The 23,293-nt window shown below is 50.4% G+C and overlaps 7 protein-coding genes across 7 annotated transcripts; 3 read left to right on the forward strand and 4 right to left on the reverse strand.

Moving 5' to 3' along the window:
* Window positions 1-933: 933 nt before the first annotated feature.
* EDB91DRAFT_365502 (uncharacterized protein) lies at window positions 934-2,568 on the reverse strand. Its single transcript, XM_041327013.1, has one exon. It carries the CDS (start codon window positions 2,140-2,142, stop codon window positions 1,042-1,044), a length of 1,101 nt encoding a protein of 366 aa, XP_041177189.1. The 5' UTR covers window positions 2,143-2,568; the 3' UTR covers window positions 934-1,041.
* Window positions 2,569-9,056: 6,488 nt separating this feature from the next.
* EDB91DRAFT_1336628 (uncharacterized protein) lies at window positions 9,057-10,320 on the forward strand. The gene is made up of 2 exons (XM_041325544.1): window positions 9,057-9,919; window positions 9,973-10,320. Exons 1-2 carry the CDS (start codon window positions 9,338-9,340, stop codon window positions 10,015-10,017), a joined length of 627 nt encoding a protein of 208 aa, XP_041177190.1. The 5' UTR covers window positions 9,057-9,337; the 3' UTR covers window positions 10,018-10,320.
* Window positions 10,321-10,467: 147 nt separating this feature from the next.
* Window positions 10,468-14,314, reverse strand: EDB91DRAFT_1133827 (replication factor RFC1 C terminal domain-containing protein). Its single transcript, XM_041318743.1, has 18 exons — window positions 14,181-14,314; window positions 13,559-14,127; window positions 13,338-13,508; window positions 13,001-13,288; window positions 12,835-12,951; window positions 12,596-12,782; window positions 12,493-12,546; window positions 12,318-12,443; window positions 12,175-12,260; window positions 12,078-12,125; window positions 11,893-12,030; window positions 11,685-11,841; window positions 11,497-11,633; window positions 11,326-11,445; window positions 11,114-11,276; window positions 10,911-11,062; window positions 10,752-10,860; window positions 10,468-10,703 (listed from the first exon to the last, which is right to left on the reverse strand). The coding sequence occupies exons 1-18, from the start codon at window positions 14,262-14,264 to the stop codon at window positions 10,539-10,541; spliced, it is 2,871 nt and encodes a 956-aa protein (XP_041177191.1). The 5' UTR covers window positions 14,265-14,314; the 3' UTR covers window positions 10,468-10,538.
* A 366-nt stretch (window positions 14,315-14,680) lies between these two features.
* On the forward strand, window positions 14,681-15,200 carry EDB91DRAFT_365738 (uncharacterized protein). Its single transcript, XM_041327014.1, has one exon. The coding sequence runs from the start codon at window positions 14,799-14,801 to the stop codon at window positions 15,099-15,101; it is 303 nt and encodes a 100-aa protein (XP_041177192.1). The 5' UTR covers window positions 14,681-14,798; the 3' UTR covers window positions 15,102-15,200.
* A 2,412-nt stretch (window positions 15,201-17,612) lies between these two features.
* Window positions 17,613-19,663, reverse strand: EDB91DRAFT_1133833 (uncharacterized protein). Its single transcript, XM_041318744.1, has 2 exons — window positions 17,992-19,663; window positions 17,613-17,949 (listed from the first exon to the last, which is right to left on the reverse strand). The coding sequence occupies exons 1-2, from the start codon at window positions 19,620-19,622 to the stop codon at window positions 17,832-17,834; spliced, it is 1,749 nt and encodes a 582-aa protein (XP_041177193.1). The 5' UTR covers window positions 19,623-19,663; the 3' UTR covers window positions 17,613-17,831.
* A 759-nt stretch (window positions 19,664-20,422) lies between these two features.
* Window positions 20,423-21,599, forward strand: EDB91DRAFT_1347176 (thymidylate synthase/dCMP hydroxymethylase domain-containing protein). The gene is made up of 2 exons (XM_041325913.1): window positions 20,423-21,005; window positions 21,059-21,599. Exons 1-2 carry the CDS (start codon window positions 20,498-20,500, stop codon window positions 21,463-21,465), a joined length of 915 nt encoding a protein of 304 aa, XP_041177194.1. The 5' UTR covers window positions 20,423-20,497; the 3' UTR covers window positions 21,466-21,599.
* Window positions 21,600-21,954: 355 nt separating this feature from the next.
* On the reverse strand, window positions 21,955-23,225 carry EDB91DRAFT_1237389 (mitochondrial carrier; the record flags this gene model as incomplete). The annotated part of the gene is made up of 10 exons (XM_041321584.1): window positions 21,955-21,979; window positions 22,033-22,110; window positions 22,159-22,218; window positions 22,250-22,335; window positions 22,393-22,489; window positions 22,545-22,715; window positions 22,761-22,800; window positions 22,866-22,950; window positions 22,979-23,006; window positions 23,044-23,225. The coding sequence occupies 10 exons, from the start codon at window positions 23,223-23,225 to the stop codon at window positions 21,955-21,957; spliced, it is 852 nt and encodes a 283-aa protein (XP_041177195.1).
* Between the last annotated feature and the right edge of the window lie 68 nt (window positions 23,226-23,293).

The raw sequence follows: 23,293 nt of genomic DNA on the forward strand, positions 1-23,293 counted from the left end.
CGTGATTACTATCTCAATGTCATCTGCAGATTCTGCACCGTTACATGGAGGGTGCCATCAGAGTATACTCGGTATTGTTGAAACACCACAGTTAGCGAAAATCGTCAATTGCAACATGATGGTGATATTAATATTGACGAGTAAGCTCGTGACCAGCCTGGCGTATACCCGTAGTCCAGATTGGTTATGGGTCTAATCGACGAAGCAGTACCCAAAAATGAGGAATGCGCGTGATATTTGGTGATGGAAGAGTGACGTACAGGTAGTATGGCGCCGTTGGCTGATTTCGAGAAGGGAACAAGAAGGACTGGGCGGGGTGTTGGAAGCCTATCAACCCGTCAATGTAGCGTACCTTTTCTCTTTTGTTTCTGACCTCCGCTCACTACGCCAGCGGACTTACCATATATAGTATTTCCACGTACCATAGATTCGCTACGCTCGTTGCTCTCTCTTCCCCAGTCTCTTATACTCAACTGGGGGTAAGTTATACCTTAGTATACCTAACACATTCCTTACTGGTGTACTATAGAACTCATACGAGTTCTCTTGCTTTAGGTACATAATACAGTCTTTTATACTCGACTGGGGAACTCATACTAGTTCTCTTTCTTTAGACGCCTACCGTCTTTTACGGGGAATCCTGTTAGTAGGGAAGTGCTAGGGCTGTATAGATCGAAAACTCACGGAAGTCGGCAGCAGCCAAGAAGAATACAACTAGAGGCCACTACGTATTCGATGTGCGGGAGAAGAGCGACATATTTGCTCACCTTTGACTGGCAAATAAATAGAACAGATGAAGTGAGAAAACACCTGCTGACATCCTGAAGTCTTGACTGCCGCTAAAAACCCTGCCAAAAAATGCAGACTATTCCCCAAGTACCGACCCACAAGAAAACGGAATACATTGTACAACAAAGATATAGTTATGTGCATCAAAAAACGCTTTCCTAAACCCACCCCGCATTATCTCACGTACACATGTCTCCCTGGCCACCCAACACAATCTTGCCGCCTAAACATCCATCTAACCCCAAACAAACATCAGTCACTACCCTCAACTTCACCTTTCGCCATCGCCGACAAAGTGGTTAATACCGCATACCATCTCTCCTGATATATCTTTCGGGGCTCCTCCTCACCTGGCATCCGAAAGAAGGTCGAAAGCCGCGGCGCCATCGCATTCAGGAAGCGTGGGATTGACCTCATCAGGTCTGGCGCTGTCGGAGGGTCCAAGGGGCCCACGCATGCGATGGGCGACGGCCCGATGAGCAGCTTGATGAGGCGCATGTTGGGTTTCAGAGCCACTTGATCGTTGTCTGGAGGTGCCGCCCCGAGCGCATCAAGTCGCGCATCCAAGCAGAGTGAGACCTCGCACAACTCACGGCAGCAACTCGCGAGGATGCGTAAGGCATGGAGGGATACGGGCGTGTTGCACACTCTAAGGATTTCGAGGTATGGGCATGTGCGAGCGAGTATGAGGATGTCGGAGTCGGTGAGCGCAATGGACGAGGACTTGACGGGAGAGATGACGAGGGTCTTGAGGTCTGCGAGGGCGGTGGGGTCAATGAGTAGGGGGTGAAGATCAAAAGATGAGGATGCATTGGGGCACGCCTGATGGTGACACGACTCGGTTAGAATGAGGTGCTCTAAGTTCGTGCGGGTGAGAATGCTGAGGAGTTGAGACCAAATGGTGCCTGGGCTGCAATTTCGTGTGGTCACATGTATTGTTTTGAGGTTGGGGTATCCAAGGGAACGCGTATCAGAATCCATCCTGATAATCTGGAAGGCGCGCAGGAAAGATACGAAACGGCCTAGGTCCTCGCACAAGATATGTAGGTGAGTGAGTGCCAGAAAGGGCTGAGACGCATATGCATGGAGAGGTACAGTGGGGATGCTGTTGGAGCCCAGCTTCATGGTGAGCCATTGAAGGCGTGGCCACGGGGCGATGTGATGAAGCAGGCTGCTTGAGATATCACAGGATGGCAACGACAGCGCTGTGAGACCCTCAGGATAACTGAGCAACAGCGACTCAATTTCCGAGATGCTGTCACTAGTCGGACTCATGCCTCTGAACTCTAGAGCTTTGAGGCGTGGGGCGGCGATACGGAGGCCAGGAATGACGGCCTTGAAAAAATGGTTCATTATCGATGTAGAACTTGAAGGAGAGTGCCTCGAGGGTGGGTAAGAAGAGTCTGAGTGTTGGGATAGAGGTGAGATCCGAATCACACCATGTGAGCGAGCGCAGCTTGGGAAAGAGCGGCGTGTCGTTGGGACTCGCGCTTGCAAGGTAAAATGCGTATTGATTACCGAAGGAACCAGAATCGACGAAGATGCGGACGCGTGCAGCACGAAGGACCAATTGTGGAAGGAAGTGCTCGGGTGTATTATGCACTGGTGAACCGGGTCTGTGTGAGTGACGGAGTTCGGAAGGAAGACACCAAAAAAGAGGCAGGGAGTCTGTCAGTTGAGAATACAAGACATCGAGTGCTAGGTCGCGAAACGCACGACAGGTAAGTGCGAGGCGGAGAACGGAGCGTCGATCTTGATCTTCACGAGGCGAATGCGATATCAATGGAGGAAGTTCGGAGTAGCGGAAGATGAAGGTTATGTTAGATATCGAGTCAAGAGGTCGGGAATTGAACACGAAATAGAAGATCGCTTCAAGGATCTCAGTCAGGCGAAGACAGCCGTGCATGTCAAGTACTAGGTCGACTAGTAGGGTTGGGAGCAAATTCACTCGAAAGTAACGCCTCACCCTATTGTATGTATGTACTGTACAGTTTCACCTTCGGCACTCAGCGCTCAGCCGCAGATCCTCCATTAAGTACTCGTATCGTAAGTATGCGGTGACGGCTTGCGCCGCCTCGTATTTTGATATCGGATACCACGCGAAACACCAGCACCCTGTTGGCTCATGAGTCAGAGATGAGCGTACTTGACACCTAACAGGTAGAAAAGAGGTGAACAGAGGTGAAAGAAACACGAGATTGGAAGATGTATGAGTATTCCATTGAGAGATCAAGCCTGTGCAAAACATCAGCGTACCTTCTCATACAAATGGGATGAGGAATACATACACCCGTACTCCAGTAATGAGTATGGCAGTGTCCAAGCCATCCGCTGTAAGCATGGGTCGTGTAGTTGAACAGACAGTAAAGGACGGCTGCACGATGGTCTTGTTATTCAGTCACGGATACATCATGGAACCGTTACAAGTCACTGAGTCAATGTGTAGTAAAATCTTCGCTCACGAAAAGACAGGTGAAGGAGATGACGGTCAGAGTTTGTCAGGAAGAAACATGCCTAAAATACGCCATCAAATGCAGGCGATTAGAGCTCCGCTTGGTCTAACATGAATACATATAACGGCCAAGAAATCATGGACTCACCGGTCATGTACAAAGATACCAGAGCAGACCTAAAGTCACGGTTGTGTAGCCATTTGATACAAAAGCTGGGTCAGAGTCAGCCTGGGAAATGATGCAAAGCAAGGACATCTGACGACCGTGTACTACTTGCCACGGGAATAGAATCTGAATTCCTCAAATACGACATGCACATCGCACAACAACTCGTCTCATCTGATACCTAAACAGCAGGATGAGGTAAAATGGAAGGCCCTCGTCGAGAAATCTAGACCTGCGTGGTTGAGTTCTAGCTTGCACGATTAGCAAGAGGAACATATACTACATACCACGCGGCAACAATTCGACACCCATACCCCGTGTGATGCACAGGCGTTTGTGTAACATCCTGATACGGACACGGGCGACAAACTGGCATGGTCCATCCCCTTCATTTACCTGAACGTCATCTAGCGGACAACCCAAAAAAACGTCTGAAAAGACTCGTTCTTGTACAACAAATCAATCAAGGCGCCCTTGGGTAGACGTTACTATGCACTTACACAAGACATTTTCCAAATTCAATTGCCTAAACCATTTCTGATCGCTAGTTGCCATACATGCGAGACGCAAGTCGGAACGGCAAATAGACGAAAATTGGGAAGTGCATGCAGTAAACGCATCAAAGACTTTTCGCCGGTTATTTACAATCGCCCAATACAGCGCGGTGTGGCCCTCGATATTGGGTGTTTGCAGGATGCGACTGAAACTGAGAGAGCAGTGCAGGCGCTGACAATTGGGGTGACAGAGGAAGGCTTGAAATTGGGGGCAGAGACAAGATCACGGATGCGGGATAGAACCGCTTTTTGTTTCTGCATGGTTTGTAAGAGGGAAAATACAGATGGTCAGTCTGCCAGTGCATTGCACGGAGTCTGCTGATAGCTTAGACGTATACAAATTGTGCCGTACGCGGGAGGTGCAGTAGTAACGAACTGGAAGACTCTGGACGTGGTACGAACCATTATAGAACTTCGAGGTATATATAACGAGAAAATAGGGGACTTGCGTAAACTGCATCACTGTCTCTGGCTGGTCTCTGAACCGAATGGCAGGGAGAAGAGTATAAGAGAAGCGGGGTGGAAAGCGAAGCAGAGTGAGCAGGTCGGACATGGATGTGGAATTATGCATCTCTCCCGTGTCTCGTTCCTTCATTGAACACTGCACTTCCGGGTCCTCATCTACCATATCTGGCACCTACAACCAGCCTTCTCCGCCCATCTGTGTTACAGGGTTTGTGCGCCTGACGCTACATGTTCGACCTAGGTGTTATAGGCTAGGTATCTATAGAGCCTTGCTGTGTTGCATGCACAAGAGGATACGAACCGTTTTGAGCGACTGAGCACGCCCTTCCCAACAGAGCCACTGACTACCATGGGGGAAAAGTTGTCGTATAAAAGGCTTGTTGTGTCGATAGAACGACAACACAGAGTGAGGGAAGTATGAATAATGCTCGAGCATCATGATGAACTCCGGGATCACTTTACACTTCATTCAGTGAGACAGAAAAATATAACGCGGCCTTGGGACGCACACACTCTTGAATGCAGTATCGACTTCATTTTGGCCTTCTCACTGCCACCCAGGGGAGTATCGATAGTACTAGTAACATGTCACGAGCACCGGGTGTCCGAGTCGATGTAACTGACCGTGCGCTCTGCAATGACATGCATCAGTCCAGACTGGCTTCACAAATGAGTACTCCAACGCTTTTCCCTACTACTCACCCGTCCTCGGTGCCACCTACACGCACCAGCAAGTCAGTGTAACACGGGCCTACTGAGGTATCTTGGACCAGTGGCTCTGAACCGGTTGGACTTGTATCCCTTGTATTCCTTGAAGATAACATTGGTATTCCTTAGAAGAGGTATTACGGGTGGGTAACATGCTGAAGTGGAAACATCATCAACCGCGTACGTTATAACCGAAACGTGAATGTCCGATGCTCGGAAGACTGGATGTCAAAATATCACTTACTCGTTTCCGGATCCTGAGCTCCATCCATGATTTCGTGCTTAGTCTCGAAGGTCCTGTAAACAAATCTAATAGAACGAAGACAGTCGTCCCTTCCCTTCGAAGGCCAACTCGCAGTTACCGACCCCACCGTGTGACGGAGATAGCCGCGAAGTTCCAGTCATGCACAGCAGCCTCGTGTCGTCCTGCAGCCAGTGGCTGAGCGCTCGCTCGTCCTTCAACTACATTCCACCACCATCCAGCCTGAGAGAGCTTTCCATAGTACAGGGATAGGTCGAAACATCCTTGGATTCGAGTTCAAGCAGCTCTCACGCCTCGCAATATCTTTACTGCTTGATCATATCGTTATCCAGTCATCACCGTCAACCACATTTAGTACCGGACATCCTAACACCAAGACATTGTTTCGCGACTCGACCTTTACCAAAGGTCTGAGTTTCAGGAGCTTAAAACTTTTGAGCCTTCGATCAACATCTTCGTACGTCGTCCCCTCGAGATTACTTTGGACTATCGTCCCTAACTGTCAAAGTTTGTCAACTAGTAATTCGCCGAGTTCTTCCGTTCCATCACGTTCGATCTTTTGTCATTTTATCATCAACTTTTGTCAATGAATTACTGCGATCAATGTCAGTACCTTCATCTTGTATCACCTCTCTCTCTGACCTCATCGACAGTCCCCGGCGAACCTCGATCATATGAAGGAACTTGGGAGAAGTTATCCCAGGTTGCTGTCAAGGGTGCGGAGTATGACTCCCGGGAACGCCAGCCCCACCCAAAATGTTTGAAAGGGACCCGGGTAGACCTTCTCAACTACATTCACGGATTATTGGACAACCAAGAGAAGAGTCAACTTATTTGGCTTCACAGCACAGCGGGTGTCGGAAAGTCTGCTGTTGCATTCACTGTAGCGGAAAGAATGAGAGGTCTGAAAGTGACAGAGCAGACGAATACAGAAAAGCGCCTCGCAGGAACATTCTTTTTCTCGCGCAAGCACACGAAACGCTCTACAACTGGATATTTTTTTGCAACGCTTGCCTATCAGCTTGCCAGGAATTTTCCCAGCGTCCGGGAGGAAGTGAATCAAGCTATCCGCGAGGATCCTGCTCTTCTTGACCCCGATACGTCCCTTCGTGACCAGTTGGAGGCGTTGTTTCTCCGACCTCTCCGGAGGCTTCGCTTCAGGCTACGTGATTGTCTGCCTTCGACATTTATCATTGATGCCCTCGATGAATGCACGTCTGAAACCGAGCTTGCCGACCTCATCTCCCTGCTCGCCGAAGCTCTTAATGAGCCTGATCTTCCCATAATCCATATTCTGCTCACGAGTCGCTCAGAGGAACATATCCGTAAAGCCATGCAGACAGAAGAGGTGCGCCCGTTGGTGTGCGAGATACCAGTGAAAACTTCTGGGAAGGGCATTTCTACCATCATCTCTCTAGACGGTGCAGACGTCGACAATGACATCTATATCTTCTTGGAGCATTCGTTTAGAGAACTGGGAAGTCGTCATCCCGATTTCCCGCAGCCATCGGTGGGTCAACTTGTTCAGCTAGCGAGCCGAGCAGGTAGACGTTTCATTGTGGCATCTACGATGATGAAGTTCATCAACGATGAAGACAATGATCCCCGTGATAGGCTTCGGCTCATGCTCGAGTTATCAAATGAATTGCTACCGGGAACAGAGGTGTACAGGTTGTATGACCGCATCCTCTCCACCTGCGCTGACCCCAAACGGGCATACCAGCACTTGTCCATCGTCGCTGCCCTTGCGGACCCTCTTCCAATCTCACAGATTTCGAAACTTCTTGGCCCTGGTTTGGGAAGGGATGTAGAAATAGCGCTGGTGCAGCTCAGGTCTGTCATGGATATTCCTACCGATGTCAGTCTCCCCGTGAATATCTATCACTCGTCCGTTCGCGACTATGTTTCCGATCCCTCAAACTGCAGTCTCCCTCAAGTACAACATATCAAACCACCCCACTCCGTACTCGCTCATTCGTCTCTCCACTTGATGATGCAAGGATGTCCAGAACACGCGACCCTCCTTGATGCACTCGCAGGAATTGAAGAAACACAGCCAAGCTATGCAACCTCAGGACCCCCGGAACTTGAAACAATCATTATCCTTCATTGTCCAGCAACCAGAGCCACTGCGTGCTCTTATAGGTCTTCTATGGCTCCGGGGAGATCGCAGTCCAGATTTACAGCCCTGGCTAGAGACCCTAGATGGTCGTGCCTGGCTACAGACTCAAGGAGGCACGGATTGGCTGCGAACCCAAGGGGGGGGGAAGACTGGCTGCAGACCCGGGAGGGAGAAGATTGGCTGTATACCTCGGGAGGGCACAACTGGCTGAAGACCCAAGGGGGGAAGGCATGGCTGCAGACCCAGGGAGGGGAAATATGGTTGCATCCCGAGAAGCGGCAAATCGAGCTGAAGACCTCGAATAGCTGGGACGGGAAATTGGAGACACATAGCGGGCAAGACTGGCTGCGGACACAGAACGGCAGAGACTGGATGCAGACCTTGAATGGGCGGGATTGGCTGCAGTCCCCGCGCGGGCAAGAATGGCTACAGTTCCCAAGCGGGCGAGAATGGCTACAGTCCCCGAGCGGGCAAGAATTTCAGATTTGGCGCGAGCAAAAGTGGCTGCAGTCCCTGGGTGGGCGAAAGTGGCTTCAGTCCTCCGGGGGTAAACAGTGGCTGGGTACCTGGGGAGGGGGAGAGTGGCTGCAGACCTGGGGCGGGGGAGAGTGGTTACTGTCCACGAGTGGACGGAACTGGCTGGAGTTGCAGCAGATTCTACGCAAGCGAATGCGGAAGCTGCAGATCCTGCACCTGTCAAGGTGGGTAGGGCCCCTGAACGGAGAAGAGTGGCTGCGGACACCGAGCGGGAGACAAGCGGCTGCAGACACCGAGCGGGAGACAGTGGCTACAGACACCGAGCGGAGACAATGGCTGCAGACACCGAGCGGAGACACGTGGCTGCAGACACCAAGCGGAGACGAGTGGCTGCAGACACCAAGCGGAGATACGTGGCTGCAGACACCGAGTGGGAGACAGTGGCTGCAGACATCGAGCGGAAAAAGGTGGCTGCAGACATCGAGCGGAGACATGTGGCTGCAGACACCGAGCGGAGACCAGTGGCTGCAGACATCGAGCGGAGACCAGTGGCTGCAGACATCGAGCGGAAAAAGGTGGCTGCAGACATCGAGCGGAGACCAGTGGCTGCAGACATCGAGCGGAAAAAGGTGGCTGATGACATCGAGCGGAGACACATGGCTGCAGACACCGAGCGGAGACCAGTGGCTGCAGACACCAAGCGGAGACGAGTGGCTGCAGACATCGAGCGGAAAAAGGTGGCTGCAGACATCGAGCGGAAAAAGGTGGCTGCAGACATCGAGCGGAGACACATGGCTGCAGACACCGAGCGGAGACCAGTGGCTGCAGACATCGAGCGGAGACCAGTGGCTGCAGACATCGAGCGGAAAAAGGTGGCTGCATGACATCGAGCGGAGACACATGGCTGCAGACACCGAGCGGAGACCAGTGGCTGCAGACACCAAGCGGAGACGAGTGGCTGCAGACATCGAGCGGAAAAAGGTGGCTGCAGACATCGAGCGGAGACACATGGCTGCAGACACCGAGCGGAGACCAGTGGCTGCAGACATCGAGCGGAGACCAGTGGCTGCAGACATCGAGCGGAAAAAGGTGGCTGCAGACATCGAGCGGAGACACATGGCTGCAAACACCGAGCGGAGACCAGTGGCTGCAGACACCAAGCGGAGACGAGTGGCTGCAGACATCGAGCGGAAAAAGGTGGCTGCAGACACCGAGTGGGAGACAGTGGCTGCTGACATCGAGCGGAGACAAGTGGCTGCAGACACCGAGCGGGCAAGACTGGCTTCAGACGCCCCACGGTCAAGCATGGCAATTGACTCCTGCAGCGTCTGTGTGGGTGACAATGGAACGATTCTCGAGCACATTGGAAGCAATCAGCGAGTACATGATCATCCCAGAATTGCCTTTGCTGCCACCATTTCAAGTAATCCAGCAGTTCAAGAGCTTACCGGATTTCTTGATGTTTCTGGTCTTCTTGGTGTTGAGGCATCATGATCATTCCACCTCCGTATTTCCACGTCATCATCCTTCACCAGGCATAGAGAACCAGGAGCTCAAATCCATGATCACCTCTTATTTGTTTCCGATGTTCTTGTCGTCAGGGTACCAGGATCATTCCAACTCTGTGTTACCAGAAAGCCATTTCCCACCGCACATGAAGATCATCCATGCTATGGGAGTCTTTGAGAGCTTCGCGAACGAAGCACAGGAACGAAGTCGATCAACTTCCGACGCTCTCAAGTACGCATGTCAAAACTGGACTGTTCATCTCTCGCGAGCTCCCATTACATGGGACGAGAGCCTCGACCGTATATTTAAGTCTTTCTGGAATCGCTATCTCCTCTCTTGGTTCGAAAGGCAGTGGTATTTGAAGGGTCTACGGTCTTGCATCATTATTTTATCCGAAGGGGAGAAACTCGTGAAGGTATGTGTGTTTCCAATCGTTTTCGTAACTCAGAACCTGACCTGCGCATACAGGAACATTTCCTCCAAGCTTCAGGATCATCTCAGTCAAGCATTTGACGCTGTCGGTTTTATGCCACATGTCACGCCTGTCTTGTTATCGCACACCTATTTCTTGCCATTTATAGCACTCATACGCAGTATTCATCGAATTTCACGCTCCCAGGTCATTGGACTGGGGAAATAAAGACCATACGACTTGAAAAGTAGCAATGTTACTACAACGAATCACTGGCATGCGCGTGACCAAGCAAGCTTGATTCGTGCACTTGAATAAGCCTGGTAGATATAAAACACTGTCGTCTATTGACATAAAAACGTTACTGGTACTGTGTAGCCTAGCTAGCGACCGCTCTATGGAAGAAAAATTATCATTTTTCCAAATGCGTTCTATTCCTCCGCTAAAATCAAAGACAATCAATCACTGAAAGGTCAGCCATGAAATTGCGTTCTCGACGACGTGACCTTCACGTGCGCGCAGCTGCGTCGTCCTTGAGATCAAGCAGAGATAAGCCAGACACCATGAAAAGATTCTATTATGATTCTATGTCGATACGATAACGTCCACGGTAAAAAATAAATCACATAAAATTCTGCGCCTTCTTTCCTTTGATCGTAGTCGTCTTAGCCTTCTGGCTCTGAGCCTTGGGCTTGCTAGCCTGGAACAACTTGTCAGCAGCAACCTCGTCCTCATCCCTTACATTCTTCTTTTCATCGTCGGAAACATCGACGACTTCGTCATCCAACTGGAAGAGACGTTAGTGCATATCGACGATCGTCCTTGAAATACTCACATCGAAAACGTCCTCTAGATCGGGGGCTGGGCCTCCTGCGAGTTTCTTGGGAGCTTTCCCGAGGTCCGTGGCTTTGTGGAATGGTATTGGATGATCCATGCTGTTATACCTGAGCGCACCGTTAGCAACGACCAGACGCAGTTCGTTGGTGAGCCTTACTTTCTCGTAAATGATGCCTTGGTCGCAGGCTTGACGAGCTTAGTAACTATATCATCTTTGTGCGTGTCCACGCCGAGTTCAACTACCGTATCCCAATCCTCGCGGGACAGATAGTACTCGTCCATTCGCTCAATGACGTCGTCGACAGCGGCCTACGAAGAACATGATAAGCAGTAATGAGGGAGAACAGACGAAAGACCCACCGCGCCCTGGTCTATCAGTGGCTTGACGACATGGGGGAATAGTGCAGGAATATAGGACTGTCGGATCTCGTGCTTGTCGCCAGAGACTTTAAGACGCATTCGGACCTGAACGTCTCCCAGTTGTCGACTAAGTTTGTTCTGCTTCGAATTTTGCCCTAGCCACCTGCGAGCATCATATGAATGACGTGTATAGCGAACCGGGGGGAACGTACTGAGGGAATGTCATCGGATTTTGGCCGCCGTATCCGCTGCCTGCACCAAACAGGAATGAAGCGGGTCGCACCATCGAACACACCGCATGCAAAGGCATCAACGACCAATGTTGTTCCGGTCTGAAAGACATCAGAGATCCAATGCAAAGAGCATGTCGCAATTCCACTCACCCATGAATCAGAGCGTCGACAAGATCAGCGTCAGATATAGAAGACGCGGCTCGATCCATCAACTCGAGTTGCTTTAACATCTTTGGAGGACCTTCGAGGTCTCGAACCTTGACAGGCTGGGTCTTGAGATAATTTTCCTGTTAAGACGGTAAACGTTTCTGTAGTGCTCGGAAAACACTGTTTCTCACCTGGATGAAGAGTGGGACGAAGGAATGGTCATGAAAGTATAATTCCATCTTGTCGCCCAAGGTCTCTCGAGCGCTCGGCCCGAACGCATATGGACCAAGGATTTTATATGTCACATCGAATGGCGACAAGATGGTGTACTTTTCGTTGGTTTTTGCACTGCGTTACCGATATAATCAGTGGATATAAAACGATGAAGACCGTGCGTACAGATTCTTTGCCTCATCAAAGTCCATGCTGCTACTGGATAGCCGCCACGTTGATAGCATATTCAAAACCTGGCGGATGTCTGATTGAGATCCAGCGATAAGCTGGTCGACGACATTGGCGGGGATCTTCATCTTCTCCCTGGTCAACCATCAGCATAATTTCAATGCAAAGTCAAGACACCTTACTTGTACGCGATCGTCATTATGCGCGATCGCACAGCTTGAGCCTCGGGCCTGTTGCAACGATAAGGTACTGTTACAGCTGATGTTAAGTTTGACGTACCGTCTGAATGTTATACCGAAAGTATTTGCGGCAAGCGGCTTCAACTTCTGAGCGCCTTTATCGTTAGCGATACAGATAATGGGGATCTGAAAAACATGAGGTAAGATGGCTGCTCAAAGCGAATTGGACGGATCGGAACGTACTTTCGTCTTCTTGATCAAAGCGTTTAGAGCACCAACGCCTCCTCTGTCGCCAGCGGACATGCCATCAACTTCGTCCATGATGAGACAGGTCTTGTCAGTGATTTTGACTCCTGCTGCGTTTGTTGCCTATCATACTATTAGAGTCTTTGTGACAGAGACCGTTGAATGATCATACATCATTTCCACCCATCCAGCCGTCTAACGACAAATTGCTAATATTCATGCCACTCTAGAGATTCGTGAGCACAGCGAAAAGTAAGGCTCAACTTCCGGCTTACCTCGACTAGCTTTTTACTGCGCGCATCGCTTGCATTGAGTTCTATAGGGGTGAATCCTTCGAGCTTGGCGCAGAGGTGTGCACTGGTAGTCTTGCCAATACCAGGGGGACCAGTGATCATCACTGCACGGTAGACATTCATCCCGTTCTTCCCTGGCTTCTTAAAACCACACTTCAGGCTACCCGACCTATGAGAGGATTTACATCCACTCAAAATAGACGCCGACTATGACGACCTACCAGTCATGAAGCCATTGTTGAATTTTCTCCACATTGCCTTTGTTGCCGCAAATCTCCTTCAACGACTGAGGAGCGTATCTCGTTGTCCACAGTTGACTTGATACGTCAGTTTTAGAACTGTAGCAATGATTGAAAAATGCGTTGAAAAAAATGAATGCACACTAACCTTCCGGACTTATCAGCTTCCTTCGACGCTTGCTTCTCTCTTTGCTCGAGTGCCTTCGCAGCCTGTTTGATCGTTTCCTGCTCCTTTGCCATCTTCTTCTTGGTCTTATCGTCTAATCCCGCACCACCTGGCCCGCCAGGTCCCTCGCGAGTGGCGATGAGGTTGAGGAACTCATCTTCGGAAAGCGTCTTGATGTTGTGCTTCTTGATTGCAGCAAGCTTCGAAGGACCGGCGTTGTCTCCGAGGACGACGAATGAAGTCTTTGACGAAGGTTGTCCGACAACGCGCCTAAACAACGATGAGACTTTGCAAATGTTGCGGTAGAAAGGTAACTTACCCCCCAAATCGCTTTGCCAAGTCAACTGCTTCATCTCTGGCGAAGCTGCTGAGTTCGCCAGTGAAAACAAAGGCCAGGCCGGCGAGACAGTCGGGTGACTTGGACTGAGGGACCTGTTTCGAACCAGGAGCGGATGGTCCAGCCAATTTTGCGGCCTTTGCAGCAGCCCAACTACGTTACGGGGTTCAGAGAGAGAAGCGGAACGTGGAAAGTCAGCGTACTTGAAGGGTTTCGTGGATGGGGCCGCATCCTCCTCTTTCGCTTTACCCTTGTCTGCTTTTGGCGCGGGTGCTTTCTGCGGGGGTGCTTTCTTGGGGGACGGTTTTGCCGTTGGGGAAGGCTTAGCCTTGCCCTTCTTCTCAGGCTTGACGTCTTCCTCGTCGTCGTAATCGTCCTCAGTTTCCTCTGCTTCTTCCTCGGAATCTACCACAAATTCATCGTCCTTGGCTCTCTTCGACTTCACAGGCACCTTTCTACTAGGCTTAACCTTGCTTGTCGCTGCAGCCACTTTCGAGGTCGATGCTGACGCGACCACCTTTGGTGCAGTTAGTTTTGAGGTCGACGCAGATGCGACTACCTTCGATTCAGTGACTTTAGATCTCGAAGTCGAGGCAACTACTTTCGGTGCAGCTTTGGCAGCGACGGCCATTTTCTTCTTTGGCGGCGACGGCGTGGCCGATTCATCCTCTTCGTCACTAGAGACGACGACGATATTTTTACGCTTGAGACTGGCCTTTTTCGGTGGACTGTCGTCGATATCGAGCATCATACGGTCGGATTTCGACTTCGCCTTGTGCTAGGAGTCTGCAAAAGTTATGGAATAGATTGAGGTAGGACACTCACTGGCTCTCCTCCAGCACCACCGAAGAAAGATCGAATATCTTTCCCTGTCACTGCGGCAGCCTTGGAAGATTTAGCTGGTCCCATTATTGTCCAATCTATTGCAGTGGTGCGCGTGGTGCAGTCGTGTTTACCCTCGGAGCGCGGAACGTCGCGTCACATTGTGTCACGCGCATTGACACGCTCTGTCACATGTCGCCGTGACACTTAGCCCTTGTCTGCATACACATCCGAATAAGTATATAGTACAAGTTAATGCCAGTAGGCCATCAGGACACAACTGCGGTCAATGAAGGGAGCTATCAGTGGACATCAGATAATAACCTCAACGGCTTCCAAAGTCGCAGAGGAAATGCAGGACCTAGCAGACTGTAAGCGCGAGTGACATTTGATTCGAATTCATGAATCTGTCTTCATAGGCAAGGTGCATTAACCCTTGAGTGAAAACGAACGCAATGCCTTCAAGACAAGCACCTTGCGTTGAGACTGCCGAAGATCATCCCTTAATTCATGGATCTCCCAGCGCGTCACTCCACACCAGTGGGCAGTATACGATTTCACTAAAACAATCCCTTGTGGTCGTGTCACGACGTACAAGGATATTTGCGTTGCTATTGGGCAATGGTCACGGCGATCAGGTGCGCGTCTAGACCCAGTCCCTTTGTCTGCTCTCACCACCTCATTTTCCAGTTGGTTCTGTGTTTCGAAACGATCCCTTTGTCCCGTTTGTACCTTGCCACCGCATCAAATCTCTACGTTGGCGGTTTCTTCGGTGAGTGGGGCTCTCGCGCAAGCGCAAGAGGAGGACAGAAGAACACTGGTTTGCAGTGTAATAGACAGGTGGAGATGCTCGCAGAGGGCGTTGAGTTCTCTGCAGACGGGTATCTTGCGGACGAAGCTCTACTCTGGGCCGGGAGATGCTGACATTCTTTCCTGCTATGCTGTATGGTCAGTCCGCTGTTGGGTATTTCCACTATGTCATTGCCCTAGGCCGTTCGAAGTTCGAACAATGTTGACAAAAAGAAACATGAACGAATCAGCGCTCAGCTCTAAAGGAGCCTTGGGCCTGGAACGTCACCCAACTTCCCCCTGGCCTGCAGAGGACCCATTTGTCACTTTGTAATGTTTTGCACTGGCACGGGGACTCGTAAAGTTTCAGGTCGAATCGCAAGATTGCGTCCATGTTTGGTGCTGTTAAGATCAGAAGGTTTATATCATGTGACCGGTGCGTCTTGGATGCGTCGAACAATTTCAAATTCACTCGTTGACTGTATATCCACGTCCATATGTATTTATGAGGTATGTAACGTATGTCATGACTTGATGGCGTCCGTGACAAATTATGACGCCTTCAAGCTTCAAGCTTCAAGCTTTGGATCAACTCCATATTTGGAAAATTCACCCCTTTGTTGTGTCACCAACCAAACAATGTCAGCCGCCGTGCTGGTGAATATAACCCACCTCCGTCCTGCTTGACTCCTCTATCCTCTCTTCCTTCTTTTCTTTCACCTTCACTGCTCTTAATTTGTGTCCTCTTCATGTCGGGCGTTCGAGTCAGGTATGTGGCGTGCGACTCAGAGGTACATGGCATCCTACCAACGCTCTCGTCCTTTCCACCACTAGCCCACCTTAAATCTTGCCCGCCGGACGCCACATTGTACGTTTCTTGTTCGTAGTGCGTCCTCTGTGTCAGACGGCTAACGTTCTCCCAGGTATGGCGGCGGCGAGCTCACACCGAGACCGCAGATATCTTTTCCCGACGCCTTCTTACTTACCTACTAACCGATACAGACCACTCCCAGGTTTTCGCAGAAGAGTCTGAACGCGCCGCAAGATTTACGAGTCGATGACGATAAATGAAACGATACTGGGCGTCGTTCGCGGCATAAACGGCACAGGTGATGCTGTAGGTATGTCTTTTTCTCACTGCCTTCTTACCTGCCCTCTTACCGACATCTACCACGCCCAGGTTTGACGCACACCTTAAATTTTGCCCGCTAGACACTACATGGTATGTGTCTTGCTCATAGTGCTCCCAGTGTCCAGATGACTGACATTCTCTTGATCGCGCCCAGATCTGGCGGCGAGCTCACACTAAACGCTGCAGGTACGTCCTTTTCTCGCCGCCTCATTTCCTGCCTACTAACCAACATCGACCACAGCCAGGTTTTTACGGGAAATTCCAGCACGCCTCAATGTCTACGAGTTGATAACTCGATGGAACAAAATCAGTTGCTGACCTTCACGGGCGCCGTTCGCGGCGTGGACGGTGCGCAGGTGATAGGACTTGCGTCCTCTGATCCTCTTCAAACTGCGTTTGCTGGCCACATTCGCCGAGGCTCTCAGCTCTCCGACTGCTCTCCGCCCTGCGTGCCTTCCTCAGCATCTCCCCGGTCTAGTCGCTGGCCCGCACGTGGCATAGGCACCCCAGACCACATCAACTCGAAATTCTTGTCGCTCCGTCAGCTTGAGCACGAGATGAGGGGGTACGCTCCACTTTCCCCTTCTCACTCCACCACTGACATTGCGCCATCCTCAGGGCATTGGCGGTTGCCGCATCATCCACGTCGGGACCCTGTGGTGGCTCGGGGCGTGGAACTGACGTTCCACCCCGTTCGCACCTCAGTGACGACCGGGTCCGGGCGTGGCGTCATTATTTCAGTCTACTTCCTCACCAAGAGGCTCAACGAGCCGAGGTCGTCAGCGTGAGTAAGCCCACCCCGGTTTTATAAAGCAAAGTCACCCCGACAATGCCACATAACGACACAAGGATCTCATTCACTGCTGTTCCTGGTTTTGCCCTCTATGGGGCAGCGATATCTTCTACTATGAGGTGCTGATATTTTTGGATGTCCGGGTCGTCAGTATTTTTCACCTCATCCCAACTTCCGTGAGTCATTGTTTCTGAAGCATATTGAAATGTTACTTATACCGCCCCTTCATGGTCCGCCACAGTTGTTTTCATGGTGCATGTGCATCTAATCGTACGAGGTGAGTACTATCTCATTGACTGATGTTGCTGGCTCTTATCCTCTGTGAAGCGTTGATGTCTCTTGATATCATAATTCGCGACAAGTGTTGATATCTCTCGATATCGTAATTCGCACCGTCGATATGATGCCATGCCCATGATGTTCCCCCACCCCGTCCTCTCTGCTTCCCTTGCCTTGTATCTCGGTTTCGCGACGGTTTTGCTCTCGACCTCAACTTGCAATGTACTTATATCGTCTCCTCAAACCTTCTCAGTGAAGCATCCTTTGGTTGGATGAATGAGGGTACGCCACAGGTGAGTCCTTCCTTTGATTCAAGTCACTGGTAGCCTCCGAGTCAGTCGGAGACACCATACGACCACATTGAATGAGTTCTCGTTCTCTGTGACCGCATGGAGTCTCTGAGCTGATCTGACGAGTGACGGTTTATCGCTCTGATTTACAGGAATAGATATGCTGCACTACCTATAAATTTGCACATTGCAAGTGTTCTAGGACTCGCGCACCTTCACAACTACAGCGTCACCGCTCCTCCGGATTCGACGTCTTTGTCCTCCCCTAGCCAAACCCAACTCATCATTTGTTCACTCCCAATCGTCCGCAGGACTGGATGCGTGTATTAGCATGTTACACGAAACGCCCACGGATCAAGTATACAGCTCTATCAGTCTCTGCACCCCAATGAGTGAAGGGTCTGCTTCCTAACCATCCTTCTCACCCTCGAGGCCGAGGACGGCAAGCGATCCCCTCGCTCCAACATGTCCTTCTCCGTCTTCCCTTTGCTACTCGTCGTGGCTCCAGACCAGGCTCAAATTTTGGGCCACATGTCCTCTTTCGCGCTCGTTAATATGGGGCCCACTGCCGCTTTCCAATCCCAGCCTTCCCTCTTGCCACCCGCAGCTTTCTTACAAAGACTCACGAACATCATTTTTCTTAGCAGTCTCGCAAGCGGTATGAGCGAAAGTTCTTGGAAAGGTGAGGGGGGAGTGGTTCCTACGAGCATATCGACGGTAGGGATGATAGACGTGGGCAGTCGTCTGCGCCCGGTATGCGCTGTCTCAGACTGGGACGGGGTGGTTGGCTCCCCGAGGCTGAGGAGGTGTGTGACTGTTTCAGGGCCAACGCAAGTAGGACCAGATAATTCTACTACAGATTCTCCACGTTGAATCCTCCGCTCCAGCACGTCGATGTCGGGGGGCTCCCGAGGCTTCATGTGCATGACGAAATCTGCGAAGCGGTGCTGGTCAGTCGTGCAGACGTGTCCCAGCTCCTGTTTTATGCGCAGTACGATACTGGTGATGACAATCAAATAGGTTTGTAAATTTGGCCGGAACCCAAAGTAGTCGAATCCGCGGAGCGTCATGATAGCAGCGGGATAATCCTCAAGAGCCATGAAGGTCCGCAGTGCAAGGTGTAGGCAGGACACTGAAACTATGTTGGAGTGCGCCAGGGGAGTATTCCCGGTGCGCAGAAGATGGCATTGGACCATATCCCGAAACAATTGGCGCGGAGGGACAGCGTTTTCCGGGCGCTTGTGTTTCCGTGAACGTTTGTGACTCAAGAATTTAGATGCACGGAATAGTTTCTTGAAAGTGAGGTCGCTGGGCAAGAGGGAAGCAGAACGGTTGGTCATGATTGCGTGATAGAGCCCAAAGGCCTCGGTGTATTCTCGACGGGTGAGGCTAGAGCGAATAAGCGCGTTGAAAACTGATATATTAGGCGTGACACCCTCTGAGCGCATGCGGTACAGCGTGGCCTGAACAGCTCCGGAGTTTTCGGGTTGGATTTCCTGCAATGTCTCCAGTATGCCCGCGTAAGGAGCTGCATCGGGGGCTACACCCTGCTCCATGCAGTCGCTCTCATACTTCTTCAGCCAACGTTCTGCAGCGTCCATTTGCCCTGCGCGCATACATGCGGTTACCGTGACGCTGACCAGATTTCCGGACGCAGAGAGGTCAACGTTGCGGATAGAGATGAATGCGTCGGCCATATCATCCAAGATTTCTGTCATCGCCGTCACTTTCAAGCTAATGTTACGGCTGGGAAAGAACTGCTCTTGGAGCATTCTCTTGTAGACTGAGATGGCTAGCTTGAAAAGGTGCCTTTCAAGCAAGAAATGGATAAGTCGGTTGAACATCGTCGAGCGGTATACATTGTCAAATTTCGTCACGGAAATTTTGTCATGGATGTAGGTTTCTACGTCGTCAGGGCCCTTTGCGAGAATGCGACTGTCTATAGAGCGCAGAAGCCCATTGACACGGGATCGAAACACGCGTCGAGCGGGTTTTTGGATGTTGCTGAGATGACCGTCCCATGTTTTATTGCGTGAACTTGTGTGACTCTGGGAGCTCAAACTGTGAGTGTATGATGGATTGGCGATGGAACAGCAAAATGGCGCCAATCTTTGTGTGGTAAAACGTAGCTTCAGGACGCGACGAAGGCTAGATTGAAGCATGAAGACGGTCCCTCAGTTGAAACAGTCTCCTCTCATGACCCGCAAGCGTGACGAAATAACGTGTGACAGGCGCGTTTTATTGCCCAAACGCGTATAAATGATCTTCATCTCAACCATAACAATGTGTAGGAAACAGAATTGACGATAAAATTTCAGATGTGACTGTAAGCGATTTCGTGATACTCTGGCTTGTTGACTTTCGAGTTTTCAATAGCTTCAAGATGTCTTCTTCGACGAGAATCATGGTGTCCAGAAGAAACCACCTGATTATTTGTTGATCAAGGAAGAAACGACTTGGTATGTTCTATTATAATGTCAGTCACCTTCACCGCTAAATACCAGATTTGTCTTGACCACCTGTTCAAGTTAGCGGCACTGGGTGCGCTGCATAGGATCATCGGCGATAGGCACCAGGCCCCGACTTGGCACCTTACTTCTTAAAACGCGTAAATTCAATTGAGACACATAATGCTACATTTCCCGGTCTGTGTGCACCATGGCCAGCTGGAAGCTCCAAGAAGCAGTTCCAACTGAATTCGAGGGGAAAGGAGCCCTAAAATGTGAGAGTATTCAGCCACCCAAGAGCATTGGATCCGAAAAGACGTGGCACCTCAAGATGTCGGCCCGCGGTAGAATACCTGGACCCAAGTAGGTGATCATCAAGCAAAGATTTAAGCAACCACCTACGCCCTATGTTTCATCTTTTGTCTCTTAGTATATCTTGTCGATATCGATAAAAATCGATCTCCATGGCTGCATCCCTTTTTTGGAAATTACCGCCGGCATCGACCGTTTTGCGAACAATAATATCCAGACGCGTCTTGCTGCCAACTATTGGTGTGTTGCCTACCGCTAACCAATATTCATTATCAACAATGGGCAGTGCAGAGCCCACGGGGCTACACGACGAGCAACAATATCTTTCCCTCGTCCGGCGTGTCATCGACGTAGGCGAGGTTCGTCCAGACCGCACTGGCACGGGCACCCTCTCTATCTTTGCTCCCCCCTCTTTCCGTTTCTCCCTCGCAGATGACACGCTCCCCCTCCTGACCACGAAACGCACATTCTTACGTGCTATTGTAGAAGAACTCCTCTGGTTTATCCAAGGCTGTACGGACGCCCGAGTGCTCTCGCAGAAGGGCATCAAAATATGGGATGGGAACGGAAGCAAAGATTTCCTCGAGAAGCAAGGGTTGGGACACAGACGTGAGGGAGATCTTGGCCCTGTATATGGGTTCCAGTGGAGACATTTTGGCGCAAACTACGTCAATTGTGACACAGACTACACCGGTCAGGGTGTCGATCAGCTAAAGGAGTGCATTCGGAAGATCAAAGACAATCCAACTGATCGACGAATAATCATGAGTGCATGGAATCCAGCAGGTGATTTTACTTTCAGTTTGCTAGTCGGCACGTGCCCTGATTCTATTCCGTAGCCATGCCGCTGATGGCCCTTCCACCATGCCATATGATGTGCCAATTCTACGTACATCTCCCTACCACACCGGATGCTCCTAAACGCCTATCGTGTCTCATGTACCAGCGCTCTGCCGACCTCGGACTCGGTATCCCTTTCAACATCGCCTCTTACGCGCTCCTAACGCACATGGTTGCACACGTCACGGGAACCAAACCCCACGAACTCATCATCCAACTTGGAGATGCGCATGTTTACCGCGATCATGTCGATGCTCTCGAAATACAACTCAAACGCGAGCCAAGATCATTCCCAAAGGTCAAGTTCCGAAGGGAGATCAATGATATTGACGGGTTTGATTCGGAAGACATCGTGGTTGAGGGATATGATCCTTACCCAACTATTGCAATGAAGATGAGTGTGTAGATGTATAACCATAAAATGCGTTGCCCTGCTACTACCTGTAATTTATGATACCAGGCTACTCACCGATGCAGCAACAAAATGTACAATATATCGTCATCGATACCTGCTGAGCCAAATAACAGAATTTTTCTCGTAATCAGCACGGTGCAAAATGACTTGCTTGGTCAAGCGATTTCTGGACTTCTCAGCAAAGGAGCGGACCTCGTGCACCATAATTCAAGATGATACGCAATGATGGAAAGGCTCCAGAACACCTTCAAATCAGTTACTCTGAATTGCAATCCATCAACTCAAATGTGGATTGTCTCATTTCTTGCCTTCCGGTGTAGTTCTAACATAGAATTTATTCCAGAACAGAGTTCAATATTCACGCTGGCACTCCGCCTATACTCTACTTTCTACAAATACAATTTGAGCTACAATCGAGGTATGAGTCGCTGACACGAGTGATATCCCATATTGTCAATCCAGGTGTCAACCCGATCCAGCCTAGTATACCTTTCCCAAGCAAACTCTTAGAATCTGACACGTCTAGAGTCAGAAAGGGATATCAACCAGATGCAGCACAACCATCTATACTTGTCGTACGATGATAACACACCCGCGACAGCTACACTACGAAGGATATTTGCACCTGCACCAGCTCTTATCGTGTGTCAGACTGTCAACAATACCACTCAGCACTGGTTTGACCCATCAAACAACGTCCTTACACCCTCATTCGCTACAATCTGCTTTCCAGCGTTATCGTACCTGCCTCTGACATCAGTAGGTCGAGACGTACTTTGGATGTTGGCCCATCTTTTCCCCAGAGGTCATCATCATTCGTCTCCTGATAATGTTAAGCGGGTATGCAATCATAGCCGCTCCCTGAGAGACTCACGTTCTGTGCGCCCTTACTATATCACCGCAAGCTGTACGACTCACCGTTGTACACATCCAACCCACAAAAAAAGAGGTCATAAAGTCACCACGCAGATCTCCGACTAGGAAAGTATCTCTAATTGTGTCATCTCCCCCGAAGCTGTGCAACACAACGCACCGTTGACATAGATTTTGGTGCAAAAACATTGACGCACTAGAGTCCTCGATACACGCAGACACTAAAGATACCGGGCACGAATCCTCTGTACAGGCCAACGATTCCGTCGGAACAGAGGGTCTGCATGTATACGTCGATCAAGCCGGAAACTTGACGCTGCCCACCTTTTCTGGAGCTTCTACCGTCAGCAGCTAATCGTGTGCGAGCGCTGCGTCATTGCGTTGTCAATGGTTCGCGTTCCAAAAAATCACACGTACTAATCGAGTGAATACACGAGGATGCGCTAGCGGCTGCTCCACTGGCGACGTTTCAGGCTGACAACTCGTTTCGCCCATTTAAAAATGCAAGAAAAACATACTACATACCGAGACCCATAAACCGAATCCGTGTGATTTTTCGACCAGAACCCTTCTTGAAGGCATTTTAAATGCAAAATTCAGGGCCTGGGTAGGGAAGGAAGTATCAGAGCACGTTCGTGGCATTACCCCTCCACACTGTCCTGGTTTGAGAACGAGCGGTTGTGCTACAAGGTTCACAACGCGCAGCTGATGGCCCCTTCTTCTGAGATGGTCCGTTTGAAGCAGTCAGTTATGCCTTTGTAAAGTCGGTCAAGCCTTCTAGAGGCAATCATAGCTCCTTGGTTCTGTATAAGAAGTCCGACGCGTTCAATAAGAGTGGCTGTGGTCTTCGATATAGCAGCTGCAGTTCCTCCCATCATGAAGTCGGCTAGCGATCGTGTCGGTGAGGGCAGCCTTAGCACCACTCTGAAATGTTTAATGGCATACG

This window comes from Suillus paluster (assembly GCF_016628075.1).
Source record: "Suillus paluster strain FC165 chromosome Unknown EDB91scaffold_26, whole genome shotgun sequence".
Classification (NCBI taxonomy): domain Eukaryota; kingdom Fungi; phylum Basidiomycota; class Agaricomycetes; order Boletales; family Suillaceae; genus Suillus; species Suillus paluster.

Coding starts and splice junctions, on each gene's coding strand:
- EDB91DRAFT_1133833 (XM_041318744.1), bottom strand. CDS start 19,622: ATGCTTCAATCTAGCCTTCGTCGCGTCCTGAAGCTACGTTTTACCACA. Junction 17,950..17,991: donor ACGAGCGCGAAAGAGGACAT/GTGGCCCAAAAT, acceptor CACGACGAGTAG/CAAAGGGAAGACGGAGAAGG.
- EDB91DRAFT_1347176 (XM_041325913.1), top strand. CDS start 20,498: ATGGGCAGTGCAGAGCCCACGGGGCTACACGACGAGCAACAATATCTT. Junction 21,006..21,058: donor GAGTGCATGGAATCCAGCAG/GTGATTTTACTT, acceptor TCTATTCCGTAG/CCATGCCGCTGATGGCCCTT.
- EDB91DRAFT_365738 (XM_041327014.1), top strand. CDS start 14,799: ATGGTCACGGCGATCAGGTGCGCGTCTAGACCCAGTCCCTTTGTCTGC.
- EDB91DRAFT_1133827 (XM_041318743.1), bottom strand. CDS start 14,264: ATGGGACCAGCTAAATCTTCCAAGGCTGCCGCAGTGACAGGGAAAGAT. Junction 12,547..12,595: donor GCAGTAAAAAGCTAGTCGAG/GTAAGCCGGAAG, acceptor ACGAATCTCTAG/AGTGGCATGAATATTAGCAA. Junction 10,861..10,910: donor AAGGCATCATTTACGAGAAA/GTAAGGCTCACC, acceptor CGGTGCGCTCAG/GTATAACAGCATGGATCATC.
- EDB91DRAFT_365502 (XM_041327013.1), bottom strand. CDS start 2,142: ATGAACCATTTTTTCAAGGCCGTCATTCCTGGCCTCCGTATCGCCGCC.
- EDB91DRAFT_1336628 (XM_041325544.1), top strand. CDS start 9,338: ATGGAACGATTCTCGAGCACATTGGAAGCAATCAGCGAGTACATGATC. Junction 9,920..9,972: donor AAGGGGAGAAACTCGTGAAG/GTATGTGTGTTT, acceptor CTGCGCATACAG/GAACATTTCCTCCAAGCTTC.